The sequence below is a fragment of the Acinonyx jubatus genome, chromosome A2 (genome assembly GCF_027475565.1).
Source record: "Acinonyx jubatus isolate Ajub_Pintada_27869175 chromosome A2, VMU_Ajub_asm_v1.0, whole genome shotgun sequence".
Classification (NCBI taxonomy): domain Eukaryota; kingdom Metazoa; phylum Chordata; class Mammalia; order Carnivora; family Felidae; genus Acinonyx; species Acinonyx jubatus.
The window spans coordinates 12,577,527-12,598,175 of NC_069383.1; the positions used below are offsets into that span (position 1 = coordinate 12,577,527).

At 47.8% G+C, this 20,649-nt stretch overlaps 2 gene segments (V, D, J or C); both read right to left on the minus strand.

Annotated features, from left to right (window-relative positions):
* Positions 1–2,886: 2,886 nt before the first annotated feature.
* On the minus strand, positions 2,887–3,673 carry LOC128314692 (T cell receptor beta variable 7-8-like). The segment is given in 2 exon segments: positions 2,887–3,322; positions 3,432–3,673. Coding segments are annotated over 2 exon segments (483 nt in total).
* Positions 3,674–17,537: 13,864 nt separating this feature from the next.
* On the minus strand, positions 17,538–18,424 carry LOC113604189 (T cell receptor beta variable 7-8-like). The segment is given in 2 exon segments: positions 17,538–18,248; positions 18,358–18,424. Coding segments are annotated over 2 exon segments (513 nt in total).
* Positions 18,425–20,649: the final 2,225 nt, after the last annotated feature.

The window sequence follows — 20,649 nt, forward strand, 5'->3', positions numbered from 1 at the left end:
AATATGAAGCTGCTTTATTCCAGAGGATCTTCTGTGCTCTTAAATTTACTTTGTCTGGTATCAGTATTGCTTTCCAGCTTTATTTTGATTAGTGTTATCATGGTACACCTTTTCTATCCTTTTACTTTTTACATTCTGAGTCTTTATTGTGCATTTCTGGAAGGTAGCATATGGGTTTTTTCATTCAATATCACAATTTATTCTTTATAATTAGGGCATTTAGACTATTTAGATTTGATGTGATTATTGATCTGGTTATGGTCATGCCAATCATGTTGCTATTTATTTTTATTAGTCTTGTCTCTTCTTTGTTCCTTTATCCTTTTTTAAACATCTTATAGATTAATTGAGCATTTTCAAAATTATTTTATTTTTGTTTTTATTTTTTATTTAAATCCAAGTTAGTTAACATATAGTGTCAGAATGATTTCAGGAATAGAATCTAGTGATTCATCACTTACAAAGAATACCCAGTGCTCAGCCCAACAAGTGCCCCCCTCAATGCCCATTGTTTAGCACAACACCCCACCAGTAACCCTCACTTTGTCCCCTGTATTTAATAAGAGTCTCTTATGGTTTGTTAACTGGGCATTTTTATAATAATTCCATTTTATCTTTTTTGTTGCCTTTTTAGCTATGCGTTTTGTCATTTTAGTGGCCTTAGGGGTTGTGGTATACAGTATTCAAGTGCTATTATACCACTTCACATAGATTATGAAAACCTGACAATAATGTGACAATTACGCATTTTCTCCCTCCCGATCTTTATGGTATGTTACCATGTATTTTACTTTCACGTATATTATAACTCCCCCCACGTTGGAATTATTTTGGCAGATACACCCAATTGTCCTTTAAAGACATTTACGTTTTTAAAACCTTGCCTTTGTGTCATTACGCATTGGACTCCTTGAAGTTTCCCGGTAGCTCACCAGTTCCTTTCTCTCTCCATTTCATGATGAATCGTTTACGATTACGCCTTCGAGACCATTCATCTTCTCTCCCATCATGTCTAATTTGCTACTAATTCCATCGATTGTGTTTTTCATCACAGAAATATATTTTTATCTCCAGAAATTTGATTTGGATTTTGAGTTAATTTTGAACACATAGGATATAGTTATAGCAACTGTTTTAATATCTTTGTCTACCAATTTGTCATAAGGGGGTTTGTTTCTGTTCGCCGATATTCCTCCCCATCATGGGTCATATTTTCTTGCCTCTTTGCATTCCTATAATCTTTGATTAGATGCCAAACATTGCGTATTGAACATTTTTAGGTGCTAGATGTTTCTATACTTCCATGGCATTCTTAGCTTTATTCTGTGATTCAGTTAAGTTACTTGGAAACAAAAAGCAAATAATTCCTAGCAGGCATTTACTCTTGAAGAATTTGGCAAGATTATTCTGAACATGTATGAAAACTACATAAGGGTCAAGAGTGGTCAAGAACTCTTACTAAAAAGGAACAAAGCTTGAGAAATTAGACCTCAAGATATCGAGCACTATTATAAAGCTATAGTAATCAAGACAGTGTGTTATTTGCACAGGGACCGACAAAACAGACCAACGTAACAGATTAGAGATGTAAGAAAACAGACCCACACATATACAATGACTGATTTATGACAAAAGCAGTATTACAGAGTAGTCAAGAAAGTGTTCTTCAACAAACAGTATTGGGTCAGTTGGAAAAAACATATGGAAAAACATAGTGACTCCTTCCCCATTTCATACACAAAGAATTAATCCCAGTTGGGCTGCAGATCTAAATGTAAAAGGTATAAAATAGAAAGAATTTAGAAGAAAATATAAGAAAGCATGATCATTCTGAAGTAGGCAAAGATTTCCTAAACTGGACACCAGAATACAAAATGGAATGATTTTTGATTAAAATTTTCTGTTTATCAAAAGATACCACTAAGAGAGTGGCAGAGCAACCCACAGGGTGTGTGCATATGTGCACGTGTGTGCATGTGCACATGCATGGGTGAGCATGAGTGTGTGTGGGTGGGTACATGTGCATGTGTGCACCAGCTGGAACCCTCCGATAGCCCTGGTGGGGGCATCATGTGGCAAAGCTACTTTGGAAACCTCAGAGTCCCAAATCGCTGATAAAACTGTCATTCAGATCTTCTCTGAATCACTTCCTTTCACCACCTTCTCAAGTGGAGTCATATTTTACGAAAACCAAGCTGGGCTTCTATTAAACAAACAAAAAAAAAAAACTAGAGAAGAAAGAAATTAAACATAGAATCATCAAGAAATAAAAAAGGAACAGAGGAACATATGTTAATGTGCATTGTTGCGGCTGACGGTTGTTCTGGACAAATGATATCAGTGGCAATAGTTACTAAGGATTCTAATGTGTTTATCTTTATGGCTGGTAGCTACATATGGCCTTAGCGGTGTTCCATATCGGCTGGCCCACCCCTGGGCAGAGCGTGGCCTGAATTAGTGACACTGAGTAATAGTTTATTATAAATGTGCTGAAACTTCATAGTTTTACAAAAGGCTATGTCACTATACCTGAGTCTAAGCTCTGACATTCTATCCCAATTATAGAATCTGTTTTTAAAAAGTTTATTTATTTATTTTGAGAGAGAGAGAGAGTGCTAGTGGAGGAGGGGGCAGAGAGAGAGAGAGCGAGAGAAAGAATCCAAAGCAGGCTCCTCACCGTCAGCACAGAGCCGGTGAGAACTGTGAGAACATGACCTGAGCTGAAATCAAGAGTCGGATGCCTAACTGACCGAGCCACCCCGGCGCCCCTAGAATCTTGAACTGTATGCAGGAATCCCAGAAGCACAGGAGCCAAAATTATTATAACCCAATAGATGTTCTGGTATTTTGAAGGTTATTTCTTGACCTTTTACTATCAGAAGAAGAGCCTAAGTCCCAAATCCACATGTTGCCCCTGATGAAGAAGAAGCAGGCAACTCCTTTGTGCGGGGATTCTGTGAACTACGAGAAGTAAACACATGAGGTTGGTGACGAGGAAGGAGGTGGCTGTGCCCCACTGTGGTAGGGCTGCTGGCACAGAGGTACACAGCTGAGTCCCCCGGCTCCGCATGCTTGATCTGCAGAATGGAGTAGGACCCCTCGGACCTGTTCACCTGGAACCGATCGTTGCTGGGCATCCCTGAGGAGTCTACTTTGTGCTTGTTTTGGAAGGAAACGAGAAACTCCGGGCCTTGCCCCACGGCCTGTCGGTACCAGTAGAGGCCAGCATGACCAGAAATTGGGTCACACCTGAGGTCCACGTCCCGGCCCCTCTTTGTGACCTTGTGCCGGGGGGACTGGAGGACACCAGCTCCTGTGTGACCTGTGGAGACAAAGTTGGGATCAGCGAGGAGGAAATCGACTGCAATCATTGCGTGTATTTATCCCTCACGCTCACACACATGCGCTCACTCGGTTTTCTGAGGACTCACCTGCCCCCAGGAGACAGAGGGCCACGCAGCAGAGGAGTCTGGTGCCCATGGCAGGGTCAGGACAGGGCTAGGATGTTCGTCACATCAGGTTCTCCTGAGCACGAGCGGAGGAGGAGGGAGGCCCCTCATCCACACAAGGGAGTTGGCTTAGTGACATCACTGAACCTCACGTTCAGCTGCTATCAATGAATTAAATCTAAGGTTCCAGCCACCTCGAGATGCACCATTCTATCCTGACCATTAAGGAAGAAAAAAGATGAGTGTTGCTCATATTCAGAAATGTTAAAAGGGAAAAAACTGTGAGGCATAGAATGAATGGAAACTGGTCATTTGAAAGTAGATGGACAGATACGCGGATTCCGTTCAGTCCACTGGTCGTGAGCCCTCTGGCCACAGCGCTCAGCTGCTGGTATCCGCACCAGGTGTGTGGCCTTCCCCTTGTCTTGTGACTTCTCCATGTGTATGTGTGTGTGTGTGTGTGTGCATGGCATCTCCAACCTGACGGCTGGAATGCTGGCCTCATCACCTCCCCCTGCATGCTTCTATTTCGACCTCAGCCCTGCGTTTGCCTGGTTGAATCCATGATTTGGGTACGGGACTTGTGGGGGCTGGGGTGGCCACATCTTTGTCCGGAAAACATTTCCAATTCACAGTTCAGAGCTGCGTGATGTCAGGCTCCACAGATCTTCCTAGCACTGCGTCCAGTCTGAAGATGGTCCTCCCAGTGACCTTGTGGTTCCTGCCCCTCCTCCCACACAAAGACGAACAGACTGTCCTGTATAATCTGGTTCCAGCATGTGTTAGCTCAGCCTGTGCACAAGGCCATCAACCCCCGCAAACCTGAGCCTCTTCATCTGTAAAGCGGGTTAACACCCCCTCACAATGTCTTATGAGGAGGAACTGAGAGATTGCGTAGTTTCTAGCAAGTGCCCACCCCTTTCTCCCTCCGGTCTTGTCTTGTGAGGGGGTGTGGCTGGGGCTCTCAGACCTCCGGGACTATGAGTGATGGAAACACTGTACTCATCAAGAAGGAGTTGGAGTCGAGAACGTGGGAGCATCAAGAGGCTATTCCATTCCCGGTCAAGGAAGCTTTTCTTCTGGGGCGTCTGGGTGGCTCAGTTGGTTAAGCAACCGGCTCTTGGTTTCTGTTCAGGTCAAGATCTCGTAGTTAGTGAGTTTGAGCCCCGCCTGAGGCTCTGCACTGACAGTCCGGAGCCGGCCTGGGATTCTCTCTCTCTGGCCCCCACCAAAACATAACAAGTAAATAAACTTTTTTGTTTTTTAAAGGGGCTGTCCGATCACTTTGGGAAAGATCAATCAGGAAAGGTGTAGGACAATGATGACAGAGTCAACGTATCTGTCACCCCATCGTGCAATCTGAAGATGGCACCAAATAGGAGCCAGTTAGGTGTCTATCAACGTGGACAAATAGAGTCCAAAGTAGATTAAAGGGGGAAAGTATGCATGTGGCAATGAAGGTGCACAGGCGGTCCCACTTTTTGTAGGTGTGTTTGGGTGGACAGGTTTGCATGAGCCCAGAGGAGAGAGCTGGTAGGAAACACACCGGGGTGTTCATATTGGTTTCCCACCTGGGGTTGGGACAGGTAGAGGTGTGTTTGGAGAGGAGAGAGTGTTATTAACCTTAAATATCTTCTTTACACATTGTTGGTGTTTAAATTACAAAACATAGCTTAACCGCATGACAACTTTACATTCAGACCCTTGATCGGGTTGCAAGACGTGTGGGGTCTAAATGGACAAAGTCCAGAAAGGCACGAGCCATGGAACACTTATAAATGCCCATTTTCTTTGAATACGCCAAGGGGAGACTGTTGCGTAAAAGATCACAAGCCCTCGGTGCACATGAATGGCCTCTCCCTGGCGAGGAAGGTGGGCAGTGAGGTTCGCACACTTGATGTTGCCTTTAGCTGGTGCCAGCTGTGAATTTGCACGGCTCCTATCTCTGAAAGACTGATCACCGCCACGGAGGGGAGGTCCTGACTCCTCATTACAGAACAAGCTTTGAAGAATCCCTGGATTTGAAAAAGAAGGGGCATGAGCGCCCTCTAGTGCCTGCATTTCCAAACTCAGTAAAAATAAGTTGGCGTTTTTACAGGCTAGAAATGCTTTTTTTTTTTTTTTTTAATTTAAATTCAAGTTAGTTTAGCATATAGTGTAGTAATGGTTTCAGGAGAATTTAGTGATTCGTCACTTACACAGGACACCCAGTGCTCATCCCAACAAGTGCCCTCCTTCACGCCCATCACCCAGTCATCCCCCACCCAACACCCCCCAGCAATCCTCAGTTTGTTCTTTGCTTCTAATTCAAGCAGCATTGTTACAGGCTGATTGTGATGTTGTCCCAGGGTCTGTCAACAGGTCACAGCTTCCTCAAATAAAGTCTTTGCAAATGAGTGGGAAGAGAGGCTGTCCCCAGGGAAGATGTTCTGACTCCAGTCTTTGTCAGGTTTGACTCTTTGAAATAAATAGTCTATTTTTGGTCTTCCCCTGCCTTAGGAGATGAAACTGTATTAGTCTTTAAAGCTTTGATGTGAATCATTCAGGCAAACTGGGGTTTCAGTCTCTCCTTGGGCCATCCTAGGCAAGCGGTTCATTATTTCCACCCAGAAAGACTCTTACAATTCTTCAAGAACTAATACAGGGCCTCTCCCTATAAATAGAGCCTCTGAGTTCACAAACAGCCTTACTCATCTGGCAAAGGAGGGGGAGCCAGGCAAGGGTCCTGCACCCCGTCCACAACACTGTCAGGGTGCTAGCTGGGGGACGCCGGGGCGCAGGGTTGAGGGACCCTCAGCTCGGTGACTCTGGTGTTGCCCAGGGATACGTGGACGTGGACATCCATGCCATGGTTCAGGGTTTTAGGCTGGTTACTTTGGCCCCTAACCTTTCCCATGGGTATGTGTGCCTTGGGAATCACCATCCCCCCGCAACAGAATAGAGGAGCCATTTTTCTCTCTTCTCCGTCACCTTTGAATACCAGTGTTTGACATCCTGTTTCTGATCATGCTGCCATTTAGGGAGCCCAGGAGAGGCTTCCCTGGGACGACATCTTCCCTGATGGGGACAGGCCCACCTGTGTCTTCTGCTGGCCTGTCTGTGCAGGGAGGTGGCTGTGGGGTAACGGCTGGAACAAGAGGACACAGAGGTCAAGGATGGACTGTCAGACACGAGGACAACACCTGTGGCTGTGACAGAAAGTCACAGGCCTGTCGGGGATTTCTTCTTTGTGGGTGCGATACTATATCAGCTTAGCTCTGTTCGGGGTCCTATTGATACCTATACATATAGTGCAGATGACAACCATACGCATCTCAATGTCCCTTTCTGTCCCGTTCTTGTTAACTTTGGGGGTCTGGGTAGTTCCCGTATCCATGGCACCTGAAGTTGAGAGAAGCTGAAGCAGGAGACAGTGCCCAAGAGCGACCCTGATAAGGTAGACTCAAAGTAAAGGCTTAGAATAGGGCTTAGTGTGCCCCAGGACAGGGCTCTAGAGGGCTCACCGGCCCCAGGGGACAAAGGGCCACACAGCACAGGAGGCTGGTGGCCATGCAGAGTCGCGGCAGAATGGGAGATGAAGGGGACATTTCTCCAGCCTGGGTGTTGGGGAAACAAGAGCTGGCTCTCAGTGGAGCCAGCCAGTGACTCCCTCATTCACCTCCCACCTTCGTCTACCCTCAACCACCCTCCACATCCAGATGTAGACCTTCACTCATATGGTCTCTGCTCCTGACTGCCTTTCTTCTGTGAGGTTATAGCATTATAAGGTCCTATACTGTTTGCCCCCCACCTCCCCCCTGGCTCTCTCTGTCTCAGCCACGCTCAAGCGGGTCCAGGTTTCTCCTTGCACGTGCCATGCTCCTTTCGTCCCTCGGAATCTTTTGTTACAGGCTATTTCTTCTGCCCCGAATGAATATATGTCCCTTTGTCTTATTCCTGGATCTCCACTCCATTCCTCACATGAAAATATATTCCAGGTACACTTATTCTTTCTTGTGAAACGTAAAATTGTCACTTTCCTGGAATAAATTAAGGAAAATACTTTTAGGCTTTCACTTAAGGAAGAATTTGTTTTGTGGAGACACCAAGAAAACTGTCATTTCAACTGCATTACATCAAACTCGCGTGCAGCAAAGCACCCCGTAAAAATGAAAACGTAAACTACAGATTAGGAAAAAACATGAGGAATGGGTACAGATGACGAGGAATCCGTGTGGAATTATACGTCCCCCAGTGCTGCCATGGAACAGGCCACGATGGTGCATGGACTTTCCATCGCGGCTCAGCGGGGCCGCAGGGGGCTCTGGGGGTGCCTGGGCCTCTAACTACTGATGGGGAGGCTCAGAGGCTATGGGTGGGGGAAGGGTACGTGGGGGAAGCTGGGGCTTGAGAAACACAGACAAGCTGACTTCCCAGTTCTGCCTCTTCTAGACCAGGAGACACGTGGGAAACCACTTAGCCTCCTCACCTCTTTTCATCTACAAAAAAGGTAGAGGAGTATTTGATTTGGATGATCGTCACAAAGTGTTAAAACGTAGAATATATACAAAGGATCTAGCCCACGCTGAGGGCTCGGTTGCCCCTCCTATGCTGGAGTCACCCAGGACTTGACAAGCGCCTGGTACTGTGGGGACAGATGTGGAAATGCTCAGTGCGCGTGCATGCCCGTGAGCCTGGGTTCTGTGTGGGTCGCGCTCTGAGCTCAGGGGGATGCAGGAAAGGTCTTCGAAACGACTGAAAAGCTCCCTGGAAGGAGTGAACCCTGGGTGGAAGCCTGTGTGCTCTGTCGCTGTTGGAGCAAGCAGGGAGGTTTGTGCACAGAAGGCTGGTGACTCTGCAGGGCTGTGCCAAGCTGCTGGCACAGAGATACACGGCTGAGTCCGTCGGCTCCAAGGAGCTCGCATGCAGCTCAGAGGTGTAGTTGTGGAACTGTTGCCCTGAGAATCGATCCGGGAAGTTTCCTTTTGTTCTTTGTGTATACTCAAAAAACTCAAAGATGATCTGGGGACCCTGATTCAGGGCTGTTGATACCAAGATACGCTGGAGTGCCCAGAGATAGGGGAACATCTCAGCGTCCCTTGCTGTCCTCTTGCTTTGATCAGGTATCTTGGAGTTTGGGTGACTCCAGCCTCCACTGGCCCTGTGGGAAATGCAGACATAAAATGAGCATGGGAGAGAGCCTGATGGCTTACCCAGAAGGTAAAGTGGAGGATTCAGGAGTCAGTGAGCTCAGAAGACTGATGCTTGTCCTTGTTCACGGGACTCACCTGCTCCCAGCACACAAAGCATCACCCAGCAAAGGAACCTGGAGCCCATGGCAGTGCCGTGGCTCTTGTGCTTAGGGTTCTGGTCCTGATGGGTAAGAGCTGAGCTCTCGGGTTCCCTTTTCCTGGCTGGAAGATGATTCTGTGATGGCACTGCCCTGTTGGCATCACCCCACGGACAGCGGGGCCCGGCACACCAGACTCCCCTCTCAGCCTACGGGCAGGAAGGCGGGCCCACGGGGCTGTGCTGATGTTTCTCTGAGGCTGGCCTCCTCTGATGCACCTGCTGACCACCCCTCCCCCCCCACCGACCCGCCCTGCCTACCCCACCTCTTCTCCGGCTGGAGCTCGCCCACCATCGCACCGGCTGGGGTGACGGGCTGTGAGTAAACTCTGTCCCCACCCTCCCTGTGTGTCCTCAAATCCCCTGTCAGATGTTAGGTTCGAACCAAGCTTTGTCTTTGCGTGTGCCTTTCCCCGACAGCATTCCCAGCCCCTCGTCCTGAGTAGCTGGTGCTGCAGAGTCACCACGATTCAGTCCATCTGATTGGATCCAGAGGGGCCTGGGTTGCCTATAAATTACTAGGAGTGAAGATTCCCCAGAAACCATTCTGTGACTTTATCGGCTTATAGCACAGGCTTAGCCACCCTGGGGTTTCTCACCCTCAAGGCAATCCCAGGTGTAATGTTCTGGATAGTTTATGTTTATCCCTTCAGATCCACCCTGTCCTAAGGGGCTGACCTCTGTGGATGATACTTACTGGGGTCCTTTCTTTTCGACTTTGCAGTTGGGTTCTGCGTATGGGACATAACGGCAGGGGAGAAAAGGGGACGGGGTCACCGACTCTTTGCAAGGTCTGTTCCCTCAGCTCCCTTCTCGGGGCTACGTCTCACAGTCAGTTCTTTTCCCCGCTAGAGGCCACAGCACCAACAGGCTTAGCCACGGCGCCTGAGTGTCCAGGGACCCACACGTGTCATTGGGCCCAGTTGGCTCAGGGATTAAGAGCCACCCACTTACCCCAGTCCTAGGATGATGCTTCTTCCCTTACTAGTTTCCCTTAGCCCCGCCACACCTGTGCACTAATAGACATAACAAGGGAAAAGGAGGTCTGGAGACGGTATTTTGGCTTAAAAAAATAAAGCAACAAAAGCCCAAACATTCTGCAATTAGCACTGTTGAGATACTCAGCAGAAGCGTAGAGAAACGTGAACATGAGAATGAACAGTGTGACTCGGGGACAAAGAATCCAGAGGCTTCAGGGAAGAATGACTATATTCCTCACCTACTCTCACCTAGGCAAGTTCAAGGCAGGCCAGTTTCTTCACGTATGTGATAGACAGCATGGTGCTCTGGGGAGATCCCTCTTCAGGACCCTCACTCTGACCCCCCCCCCCCCCCACGGTTGTTGTCCTTCACGGGACAGTGCCCTTGGCTTTTGATTTAAACAGCAAGAAGGAAAGAAACGCAAATTTTAAGGTGAGTGAGAAAGGTTTGAAATATTAGACACATGTTAGATATTTGAAGGCTAACAAGAACACTGGAATCTCAAAGCAGGGATGCAAAGGCAGGTAAGGTTATTAACCAGTGATTTATCATGATACTGGTTCGTGCAGGTGTGTGGCTCATTAGGATGGCACTCGGCTGTCGCTGTGAAAAAGAGAGATCAGTGCATGCAACTCTGGCTTGGTTTCTGCGATGTAAGGGCAATCTAAGAAATTTCTGGTGGGACAGTGAAGATGGTTTGTAAGGTTGTATCAAAAGAATGTAACATCATTGAATTTACCCTAGTGTGAGGTAATGAGACTTTGGAAGGACCCCAGGGAACAGGAAGGAAGCATGGATACCAATGGATGGGAGATCCCAATAACGTCAAGGAACAAGAGGGATAAGAAACTGTGTGCAGAGAGTGGGGTCATTACCTTGTGATTTTGGAGGTGGAGCATTTTCAGCTGATGACAGAGAACAAGGAATGGGGCAGCCACAGCAGAGCAGAGCAGGAAATAGAAAGGAGAGACTCGGGGACCTGGGTGGTTCAGTTGGTTAAGGGCCCAACTCTTGATCTCACGGTTCATGGGATCAAGCCCCACATCAGGCTTTGCACTGATGATGTGGTGCCTGCTTGGATTCTCTCTCCCTCCCTCTCTGCCCCTCCCACACTCATGTTCTCTCTCTCTCAAAATAAATAAATAAACCTCAAAAAAAAAAAAAAAGAAGGAGGAAAAGACTCAACTTTGGGGTAAGCAAACATGTTTTAGACAGGATGCAAAGGGCACGAGATGGAAAAGTAAAAAAAATACATAAATTTCTTTTTTTAACGTTTTATTTTTAATTCTTTTAATGTTTTATTTTATTTTTGAGAAAGAGAGAGAGAGGGAGAGGGAGACAGATGACCCAAAGCAAGCTCCGTGCTGAGAGCAGAAAGCCCGATGCGGGGCTTGAACTCACAAACCTTGAGATCATGACCTGAGCTGAAGTCAGACGCTTAACTAACTAAGCCACCCAGGTGTCCCAAAAGTAAAAAATTGTAAATGAGACTTTACAAACATGTAAAACTTGAGCTCATTGAGAGGCAACATCAGGCAAGCACAAGGCAAAGCCACTCCAGGAAGACAGACTCGGCATATTCAATGGTCAAAAGACTCCTATCTAGAACATAAAATATCTCCCACAAATCCATAGTATAAAAACCACCCAATTTTTTTTAAATGAACATATATAAAAGCAGGCACTTACAAAAGAAAATAGGAACATAGAAATGGCCCAAAAGCAAACATCATTACTCAGCAGTGAAATGTAAACGAGATACCACTACATTCCCCACGGAATGGATAATAATAAAAAGATGGAGGTCACCAAATGTTGGTGAGAATGTGGAGCCAGGGGACCCCCATCCCTCGGTAGTGTAAATTGGCCACTTTGGAAAACCGTTCAACTCTTTCTAATGAAGTCAAATGTGTATCCACCCTGCGAATCAGTAATTCACTCTTTTGTCTATACCTGAGGGAAATAAATGCATTTATCCACAACTATTTGCCCAAGAATGTTCAGAACAACTTTATCCATAACAGCTGAAGACTGTTACAAGCCTGGTATCCAAGCAGAATAGAATGGAAAAACAAATCTCACTACATTTATACAATGGAATACCACACAGTAATAAGAAAGAATAAACTGCTGATAAACACAACAACGTGAGTACATTTCAAAAATATTAATTTTTGAGAAAGATTAAAGCCAATTAAAAAAGAGCATTCATTATATGGTTCTATTTATGTAGCTGTCAACCTAAATAAAAAGGAAAACTGAGGCCAGATCAAAATTGTCAAAAAGATGAGCTTGGGGAAACAGCAGAGGAAGTACGGTTCAGGACAGGAAGACTGAAGCAAGCTCCAGGGGAGTCCGCCGAGGGTTGGGGATGGGCTGTTCCCATGGGCAGGGGATGGGGAGAGGAGAGAGCTCAGTTAGGTCTGTTAGAATTGAAAACAAAGGGAGACCAGCTTTGAAAATACAGACAAAAACCAGTCCAGTCAGGCAAACAAAGCTCAATTCAGCTTCTTTTGCAAGACCAACATGACCTGGGTCATTTTTCGGTTATGCCTCTGGAAACCATAAGCAAAAATCTCCCGAGGGCGATATGAGGCAAGTCCTGACCAACTCCCTATTATTAAGAAAATTCCAACATTAACAGTTTTCTATAAATGAGGCATTTGTGGGAAATCAGTCTCTCAGTCCTTACATTTTGTTTTTCTGAGGGTTCACATGCATGAGATTTTTTCAATTTATATCCTCTGGTCCCATTTTAGATTGAAACTACTTCACATGAAGTTCAAGTATAGGCAAAACTATGGTGATAAACATCAGAAAAGTGGTTAGCTCTGGGAGAGAAATTGATTGGGAATGAGCATGAGGAAACTTTTCTTGGGTGATGGAAATGTTCTTTATCTTGATTTTGGTCAAAGTCGCACTGGTGTATACATTCGTCCAAATTTACCAAGCTGTACCTGTATCATGTGTTAATTTCAGTATTTTACTCTCTCTTAATTATACTTTAATAAAGCGTTACTAAAGCATAAGTAAGTTTCATAAAAGGTGGGAGACCTACACAATTTTATGCTTGCATTCCACATAGTCTGATTTGGAAATAAATCACACGCAAATAAGAGAAGACAAGAACACTCACATACATGAAATACTGAAAATGTTAGAAGTTCTCCAAGAATGAAATATATAAGCCTCCAAATTTGGCATCAAAATAAGCTTGACTAACAAGTTTGTTAAGAAACAGCTGAGGATCAATGGCTGAGATTTCAAGGGTCAAAAACTTAAAAAAATATCCTCCAACGCTTTAGAAATTCCACGAACCCTAACGTGCTGTAAGCCCCATAGTTTGGGGAATTGGTCATTTGTTAGTTTTGCCACCCAGCATTTCATTTCAGCTTTCAGCAGATTGTCCCATCAGTGAATTGATTTTTTTGCCAGGCAAGCAGCCTTCTCCCCTCTCTGTGAGCGCGTCGTGGGTGAGCCTGCAGCAAATCACAGGTACAGTCACCTTGTTCAGAGTGGACAAGGGCAGTGCAGGACCACACCCTCCTGGGGCCTGCACTTCCTGTAAAGCCCAACCATGGACTGCCCACTGTTGGGAGTTAATGGATGCCAAGCCAGGCCACATTGTTCCTGGGTTCGGACTTTTACCTACAGGGATCCAAGGAGGGAAATGGACTGTGGGGAGAATAAAATGATTGCCCAATATCATTTTGTAATATTTTACAAGAAAAACCCTGAGGAGCTTGTGGATTTCAGTGTAAACCAAAGAGATGGTAAGAACTTGGTTCCTTCCTTAAGAATTCGAACCCTCCCGAGCCCCAGAAGGTTCAGAACACTAGGTGACAACCACAGACAGAAACTTAGTTTGTAGTCTCTTTGGCTGTAACGCTGCTGTTTAAAGCCTTTAACATTTCCCCTGAGCGGGAAATTTCCCCTTATGTGTTTTATAAATTGTTAACAATTTTTTTTTCCTCCAGAGAATTTTTGCAGGGTGTGCAGTGTTTTTGAAGCCTGAGATTTTATGTAGTAGTTTTAGATCTGGAGAATCCCAGACCATCCAGGGAGTTTCAACCTGCTTAGCTGCTTTCTGCTTTGTTCCTCTCCATTGAAAAGAAAGTGAAATATACATTTCATGTTAGATGCTACTGTTTCTGTGCTTGACTCAATTACCAGAATATTCCAGATCGAGTGGAATAAATTAGGTGCTATTTGCTTCTACTTACACACCCCCCTCCTGTAGTGATGGACCTCAGTTCACACCAAGGGTCCCTGGAAGAAGGCCCCTCGGCCTGAGATCCCATCGCTGGGAAGTCAGGCGAAAGCCTCGAAAGCCTCGGTAAAGGCTGTTATTTCCCCTCTTGAGGCAAGGCCTCAGGCAGGAGTGTCCTTCATGCCTGCGGCTGAGCTTTTTGTGCAGAGAGCAGCTGGCCATGCAGTGCTGTGGTCTCACTGCTGGCACAGAGGTACAGAGAGGTCTGGTTGGTGCCGGCAGCCTCCAGGGTCAGAGAGAAATGCTCCTTCTTCCCTCAGGAGACCCTGTACCCCTTCTGTGACACCCCCTTTGACAGAGCTGCCTGTACCACTTGAATAATGGATCAGCTTCAGCCCCTGTCCTGGGTCTTGTCGATACCAGTGCATTGCAAAATGGTTCTCATCCTGAGTACATTCCAGGATCATCCTGGTTCCTGTTTGTATAATATGGTATCTTGGCGTCTGGGTGATTGCAGCATCCACGGGGCCTGCGGGAGAGGGAGACAGAGGGTCGAGGCAAGGCTGAAGGCGTGACCTGAATCTGCAAAGCAAAGGGAAAGGCTTGGAGCTGGGACTTGGCAAAATCATGGCTCGGGGTTCCAGCTGAGTCCAGAACCCACCTGCTCCCAGGAGACCAAGAGTCACACAAAAGAGGTTGAGGCTCATGGCAGGGGCAGGGTGAGAAGGGTGCTGCCCCAACTAAATGCTGTCATCCGCAGGACTGGGAGAGCGAGCTTGGAAGCTCTTCAGTGGACAAACGGGTCTGCCTGGGATGTCATCGCCTCCCACCTCTCCAACCCTGCCTGGCCCAGGGTCCCTTCTGACTTGGCTCAGGAGGGGTCAGCTACTCCTCCTAGACGTTGCTTAGCAAGGCCTGCCGGGGCAACGGGGTGTGGCCGAGGTGCACTGAGTTTAGGGTGCACCCACCCCCTTGGTTTCCCATACTCCTCTGAGACAGTTGCTCCTCTGTCTGCACCTGCCCCTGACATCAAGCCTGCCTCATCCAAATCCTTCAACTGTAGAGCTCATTAAAGTTTAGAGGGACCTCCCACCTCTTCCATAGCTGTAGGTAGCCTAACAATAACAGAAAACTTCAACATCTGCCCGGTATTGGATCCACGCCTGTTTTTCTTAACCCTCTCCCTCCCCAGGCTGCTCTCCCAGACTTTTCAGAACCCCTCAGATCTCAGTGGCATCACAGTGCCATCTTGTGGCCAGTAACTGAAGTTGCATCATTGTTTCTTCTGCAATGGCCCAAGGGATGCTGGGAAGTGTCTGCATAGTCAACAGAATATTCCAGAAGTAGCGTCTTGCAAACTTTTTTAATAAAAACGTTTTTTTAATGTTTATCTATTCCTGAGAGAGAGAGAGGGAGAGACAGAGCACGAGCGTGGGAGGGCCGGAGAGAGGGAGACACGAATGTGAAGCAGGCTCCAGGCTCCAAGCTGTCAGCGCAGAGCCCAACATGGGGCTTGAACCCATGAACTGTGAGATCATGACCTGAGCTGAAGTTGGACCCTCAACTGACTGAGCCAGCCAGGAACCCCAGCATCCTGCAAATTTTATGCTCAACTTCTTTAAACCCTAATCCCAACACCAATCCGAACCTTGACTCTACTCCTTTGAGATGCCATGCTTAATCTCACGCCCTCATTCTACTTAACTGCTGTCACACATCTGGCAGTGAGAGTCCAACCAAAATCTTCTCCCTTAAAACTATCTCCTGAGACGGAGAGGGACAAAATGGGAGGAATGGAAGAAAATAGTATTTAGTCTAAAATAGGAAGAAAAGTATGGGAGATGAAATATAAGAAGGCTCATTTATCTCTGTTACTAAAAGTAAACAAAAATGCCCCTCTTCCACCACCAAGGGGGCAATTAACCAACCGTACCTCCAAAATACAGATCAGCTGAGGACTAGGAATATAACAAGACTACCTTCACAATGGGGTCCCGTGTGTGCAAATAAAAAGTAAAATTGAAATATAAGAAAAATATGGAACATCTTACAAGATAATAGGCAGTCATGGAGAATACAGCGTCTAGTGGGAAAATAAGGATGGACGGAATCAAGGTGAGCCAGGGACAGGCGACACTCAATGGAGAGCTTGTACAATGTGCGTGTCCTGATTTAGGCAGCAAGGAGGGAAGATGGGACTGCCAGGGTCATGTGGAGAATGGTGGCACAGTTGGAAACAGGGCCTGGGAAGGAAGTCTCTGGCATGGCCTTCCAAGGATAAGGGATTCCCAACTGGGCCCTAGCCTGGCTCACTTCCGGAGACACAGGGAAGCAGACTGAGCAGTGCTTTGCTGATGCCACATTAAAATAAGACCAGGATTGAGATGCCCGGGTGGCTCAGATGGTTGAGCATTGGACTCTTCATTTCAGCTCAGGTCATGATCTCACGTTTTTGTGAGATCGAGCCCCGCGTCGGGATCTGCTCTGACGGTGTGGAGCCTGCTTGGGATTCTCTCTCCCTCTCTCTCTGCCCCTCCCCATTTGTATGCCCTCTCTCCCTCTCTTTCTCTTTCTCCCTCTTTCAAAATAAATAAATAAAAATGAAAAAAAAAATAAGACCAGGAAAACTCTCTTCCAAGAACACCCATTCTCTGGGGAAACAAATCTGGTGTCCTGAGACACCACAGTTTCTGATAAGTGGATTTGGGATGATTGTAACCCCCTTACCAGCTGTGAAAGGCTCAGGGCACCTCCATCATTGCTGAGTCTGTGACAGTCTATCCCAGACTCAGGGTCCTGGACTATCTCTTAGGACACCCAGAAACTCATGATCCATGAGTCTATGAGCTCTGACCATGGCTTTTGACTTCATAGATACAAACCACAGCTTCACCGGCGGGTGAGTGGAAGATGTTATAACTGCATAATTATTTATATTTATAACAAGTAACATATCATGATATATAATGCAGCAAATAAAATAAGTAAAAAGGAAATAGGGGCATTATTATCAAGAAAATATCCTGTCTTCTTGAATCAAAGAATTCAAGGGAATTTTTTCAAATAAAAAGGCCAGTGCATCAAAGAAAACACTGCGTCTCTAAAAATTGGATTCACTCAGGGCGTCGAGGCAAGCCTGGGGAAGCTGTTCAAATGTGCTGCACTCTCACTACTAGGACCGCACACGTGGGAAAATGACGACAGAGAGAGAAAATGGCGTGTCCAAACTGGGCAGAGGATGGGACATCTTGTCGTTATGATCCTTCTTATCCCGTCACCACCACGAAAGCAGTAAAGACCTGGCTTCATACAGGAAGACAGACTTGCTCCTGTGTTGCTCAAGCTTCCAAAGTTTCAGGGACAGAGAGGCTTTAGAAGTAAGAATATGGGGGTGCCTGGGTGGCTCAGTCAGTTGGGCGTCTGACTGGTGATTTCGGCTCGGATCGTGATCTCACAGCTTGTGGGTTCGAGCCCCACGTTGGACCCTGTGCTGGCAGCCTGGGGCTTGCTTTGCATTCTGTCTCTCCCTCGTTCTCTGCCTCTCCATGGTCTCTCTCTTTCTCTCAAAATAATTAATAATGAAAAAAAAAAAAGAAGTAAGAATATGTCAAGAATGACACAAACTTCCCAGATGGGACCACAAGTGCAGAGAAGGAGGCACCGCCCACTACACGGAAAGCCTCGGGTCTTGCAGAAGGACTACTGTGTCCCTGTTGTTCAGTCCTGGCCTTGGAGCCCGGAGCCAGCCCTGGGAGTCTTCCAACCCTATGGGCCATAATTATTTGATCCACCCTCATTTACATTCCCTTCAGGAGTTTAGTGTCTTTTTCTACCCAAGGACAGCTGAGAGCTGATATCCAAATCTACATCTTGTGATTGGGGAACGATGAGTAGGGACAGCCTGTTTACGGTCTTCAGGTGCAGGGAGAGAGAAGTCTGAGGTTGGTGACGAGGAAGGAGGTGGCTGTGCCCCACTGTGGTAGGGCTGCTGGCACAGAGGTACACAGCTGAGTCCCCCGGCTCCGCACGCTTGATCTGCAGAATGGAGTAGGACCCCTCGGACCTGTTCACCTGGAACCGATCGTTGCTGGGCATCCCTGAGGAGTCTACTTTGCGCTTGTTTTGGAAGGAAACGAGAAACTCCGGGCCTTGCCCCACGGCCTGTCGGTACCAGTAGAGGCCAGCATGACCAGAAATTGGGTCACACCTGAGGTCCACGTCCCGGCCCCTCTTTGTGACCTTGTGCCGGGGGGACTGGAGGACACCAGCTCCTGTGTGACCTGTGGAGACAAAGTTGGGATCAGCGAGGAGGAAATCGACTGCAATCATTGCGTGTATTTATCCCTCACGCTCACACACATGCGCTCACTCGGTTTTCTGAGGACTCACCTGCCCCCAGGAGACAGAGGGCCACGCAGCAGAGGAGTCTGGTGCCCATGGCAGGGTCAGGACAGGGCTAGGATGTTCGTCACATCAGGTTCTCCTGAGCACGAGCGGAGGAGGAGGGAGGCCCCTCATCCATGCAAGGGAGTTCACTTAGTGACATCACCCTCTCTGTCCATCCCCGCAACCTCAGGGAGCAGGATTTATGTTGTAACATACTTGGATGACTAAATAAGTATTTGTAACCTCCTTTCTGTTTTTGAAATTTATATATTTATTTTTATTTTTTTTTAATATTTATTTTTGAGAGAGAGACAGAGTGTGGGCAGGGGAGGGGCAGAGAGAGAGGGAGACACAGAGTCTGAAGCAGCTCAGCCTTCGATGTACGGTTGTCAGAGAAGTTTGTCTTTATGATACCAGTACTTTAAAACCGATTGAGAGAAAAGTCTGGAAAATCTAGAACAGAGATACACCAGCTGTGTCCGCCATTCCCCTGGAAACAGGTGTGCCCAGAAAGGGCAGGCCACCCAGGGTGACCTTGAACAGGAGCATGAGTGGGCGTCAGCCATTGCAAGAAGGAAGGACTCATGCCCAGTGCAGAGGAAATAGCCCTGGATGTCCCTGAGATGGGAAGGGACATGGCAGAATTGAGGGCCTAGCAGTGTGGCCAGAGCCGAGGGCCAGCGAGCTGTGCGAGCTGGGCCCGGAGGCAGCTAGAGGACAGACCCAGCAGGGCCTTGTTGGGGCTGCCCCTATGGAAAGGCTGGGGGGAGCAGGGTCCCTACCCGGGCATCGGAGAGCAATGCACTGAGGTGCCAGGGGGAGACAAGGAGGGGGGCATCTAGATAGATCTGATTTCATAACACATTGTCAATAACACATTGTGTTGTTTACCCAGTGCAAACAATTTCCATCCCGGAAGCATCAGACTTAGGCAGGGGATAGAACAGTCAGAGCTGGGGAAGCACCTTCGCAGCCAGCCAGGCGGCTCAGAGCACAGACCAGAGGTGGAGACACGGCCGCCTGAGGTCTGGTCAGGTCCAGGCCAGGCTGTCAGTGCCTTGCAGACGGACCTCAGCCCACACCGAGGTTCACTTGTCAGTGCCTTGCAGACGGACCTCAGCCCACACCGAGGTTCACTCTGGGCGCTTGGGCCCCTCGGGGCTCTGGGGCTCGGGTCGGGGGGGGGGGGCGGCTGGGAGTGTGCCGAGGGCTCTGCTGAGTCCCGGGGCGCAGGCCCTCCCCCTGCCTTTTTTTGTGCAGAGAGGAGACAGCTGTGCAGCGCTGTGTAGTCACTGCTGGCACGGAAGTACACAGATGTCTGGGAGGGAGTTGCGGACGCCAGCGTGAGAGGGAAGTTCTTTGTATTTGACCTAGAGACGTTGTATCTGTTGGAGATTTCTCCTCTCTCGGTGGTACCAGCACTGATGGAGTAATGGATCAGCCGCAGCCCATGTCCAGGGTCTTGTCGATACCAGGACATGTAGTCGTGGTCCCTGTCCTGTTCACATCTCAGCGTCATGCTCTGTCCTGTCCCCAGGATCTGGAATCTGGGGTCTGAGTGATGCCAGCATTCACGGGCCCTGTGGAGAAGGAGACAAAGCTGATGCCACAGACACCACAGAGAGGCCTAGAGCGGGGACCTTGAGATTTGCACTCAGGAAAGGGACGCTGCTCAGGACTCGCCTGCCTGCAGGAGACCCAGGGGCACACAGCACAGGAGGCCGAGGCTCATGGCAGGGGCAGGGCGGACGGAGGGCTCTTCTGGGAATGTGTGCTGAGGGACGGGGAAGGAGGCTCTCGGGGGAGTCGTTCTGAGACCTCACTCTTCCTGCCTGGGCGGAGCCAACCCTCCAGGGGGCCGCAGCCCTTCCCCAGAGGGTCAGATAAAAAGCTCCACGTACACGTGAACAGCTTAGGATGGGAAGAAAGGACTTGTCTGAACTTCCACAAGCCTTCACTTTTTTGCGAAACAGTTTGTAACCTTATGTAATGTTTTCCTCCCGTGATAGAATTCTTCATCGATGCACTGGTTCTGTGTGTCTGCGTGTTTCTGTAGTGCTGAATTGGGGAAAAGTCATTAAGGGCTTCCCGATGCCTTTTATGACTTGTGCGTCCCAACTCCTCCTCCAAGTATCCGTTTCCGCTTTGCTTCATTGACCAGCGTCCTGTTAACATCCTTCCAGCGATGGTTCTCCTGATACTGGGTTTCCAAACCTCAAGGGGCCGGCTCATCAACTCTTGGGGAACCGTTTTGCTCTGTTTCTTACCGAGTCAGGACACCTGCCAAAGGTAGCA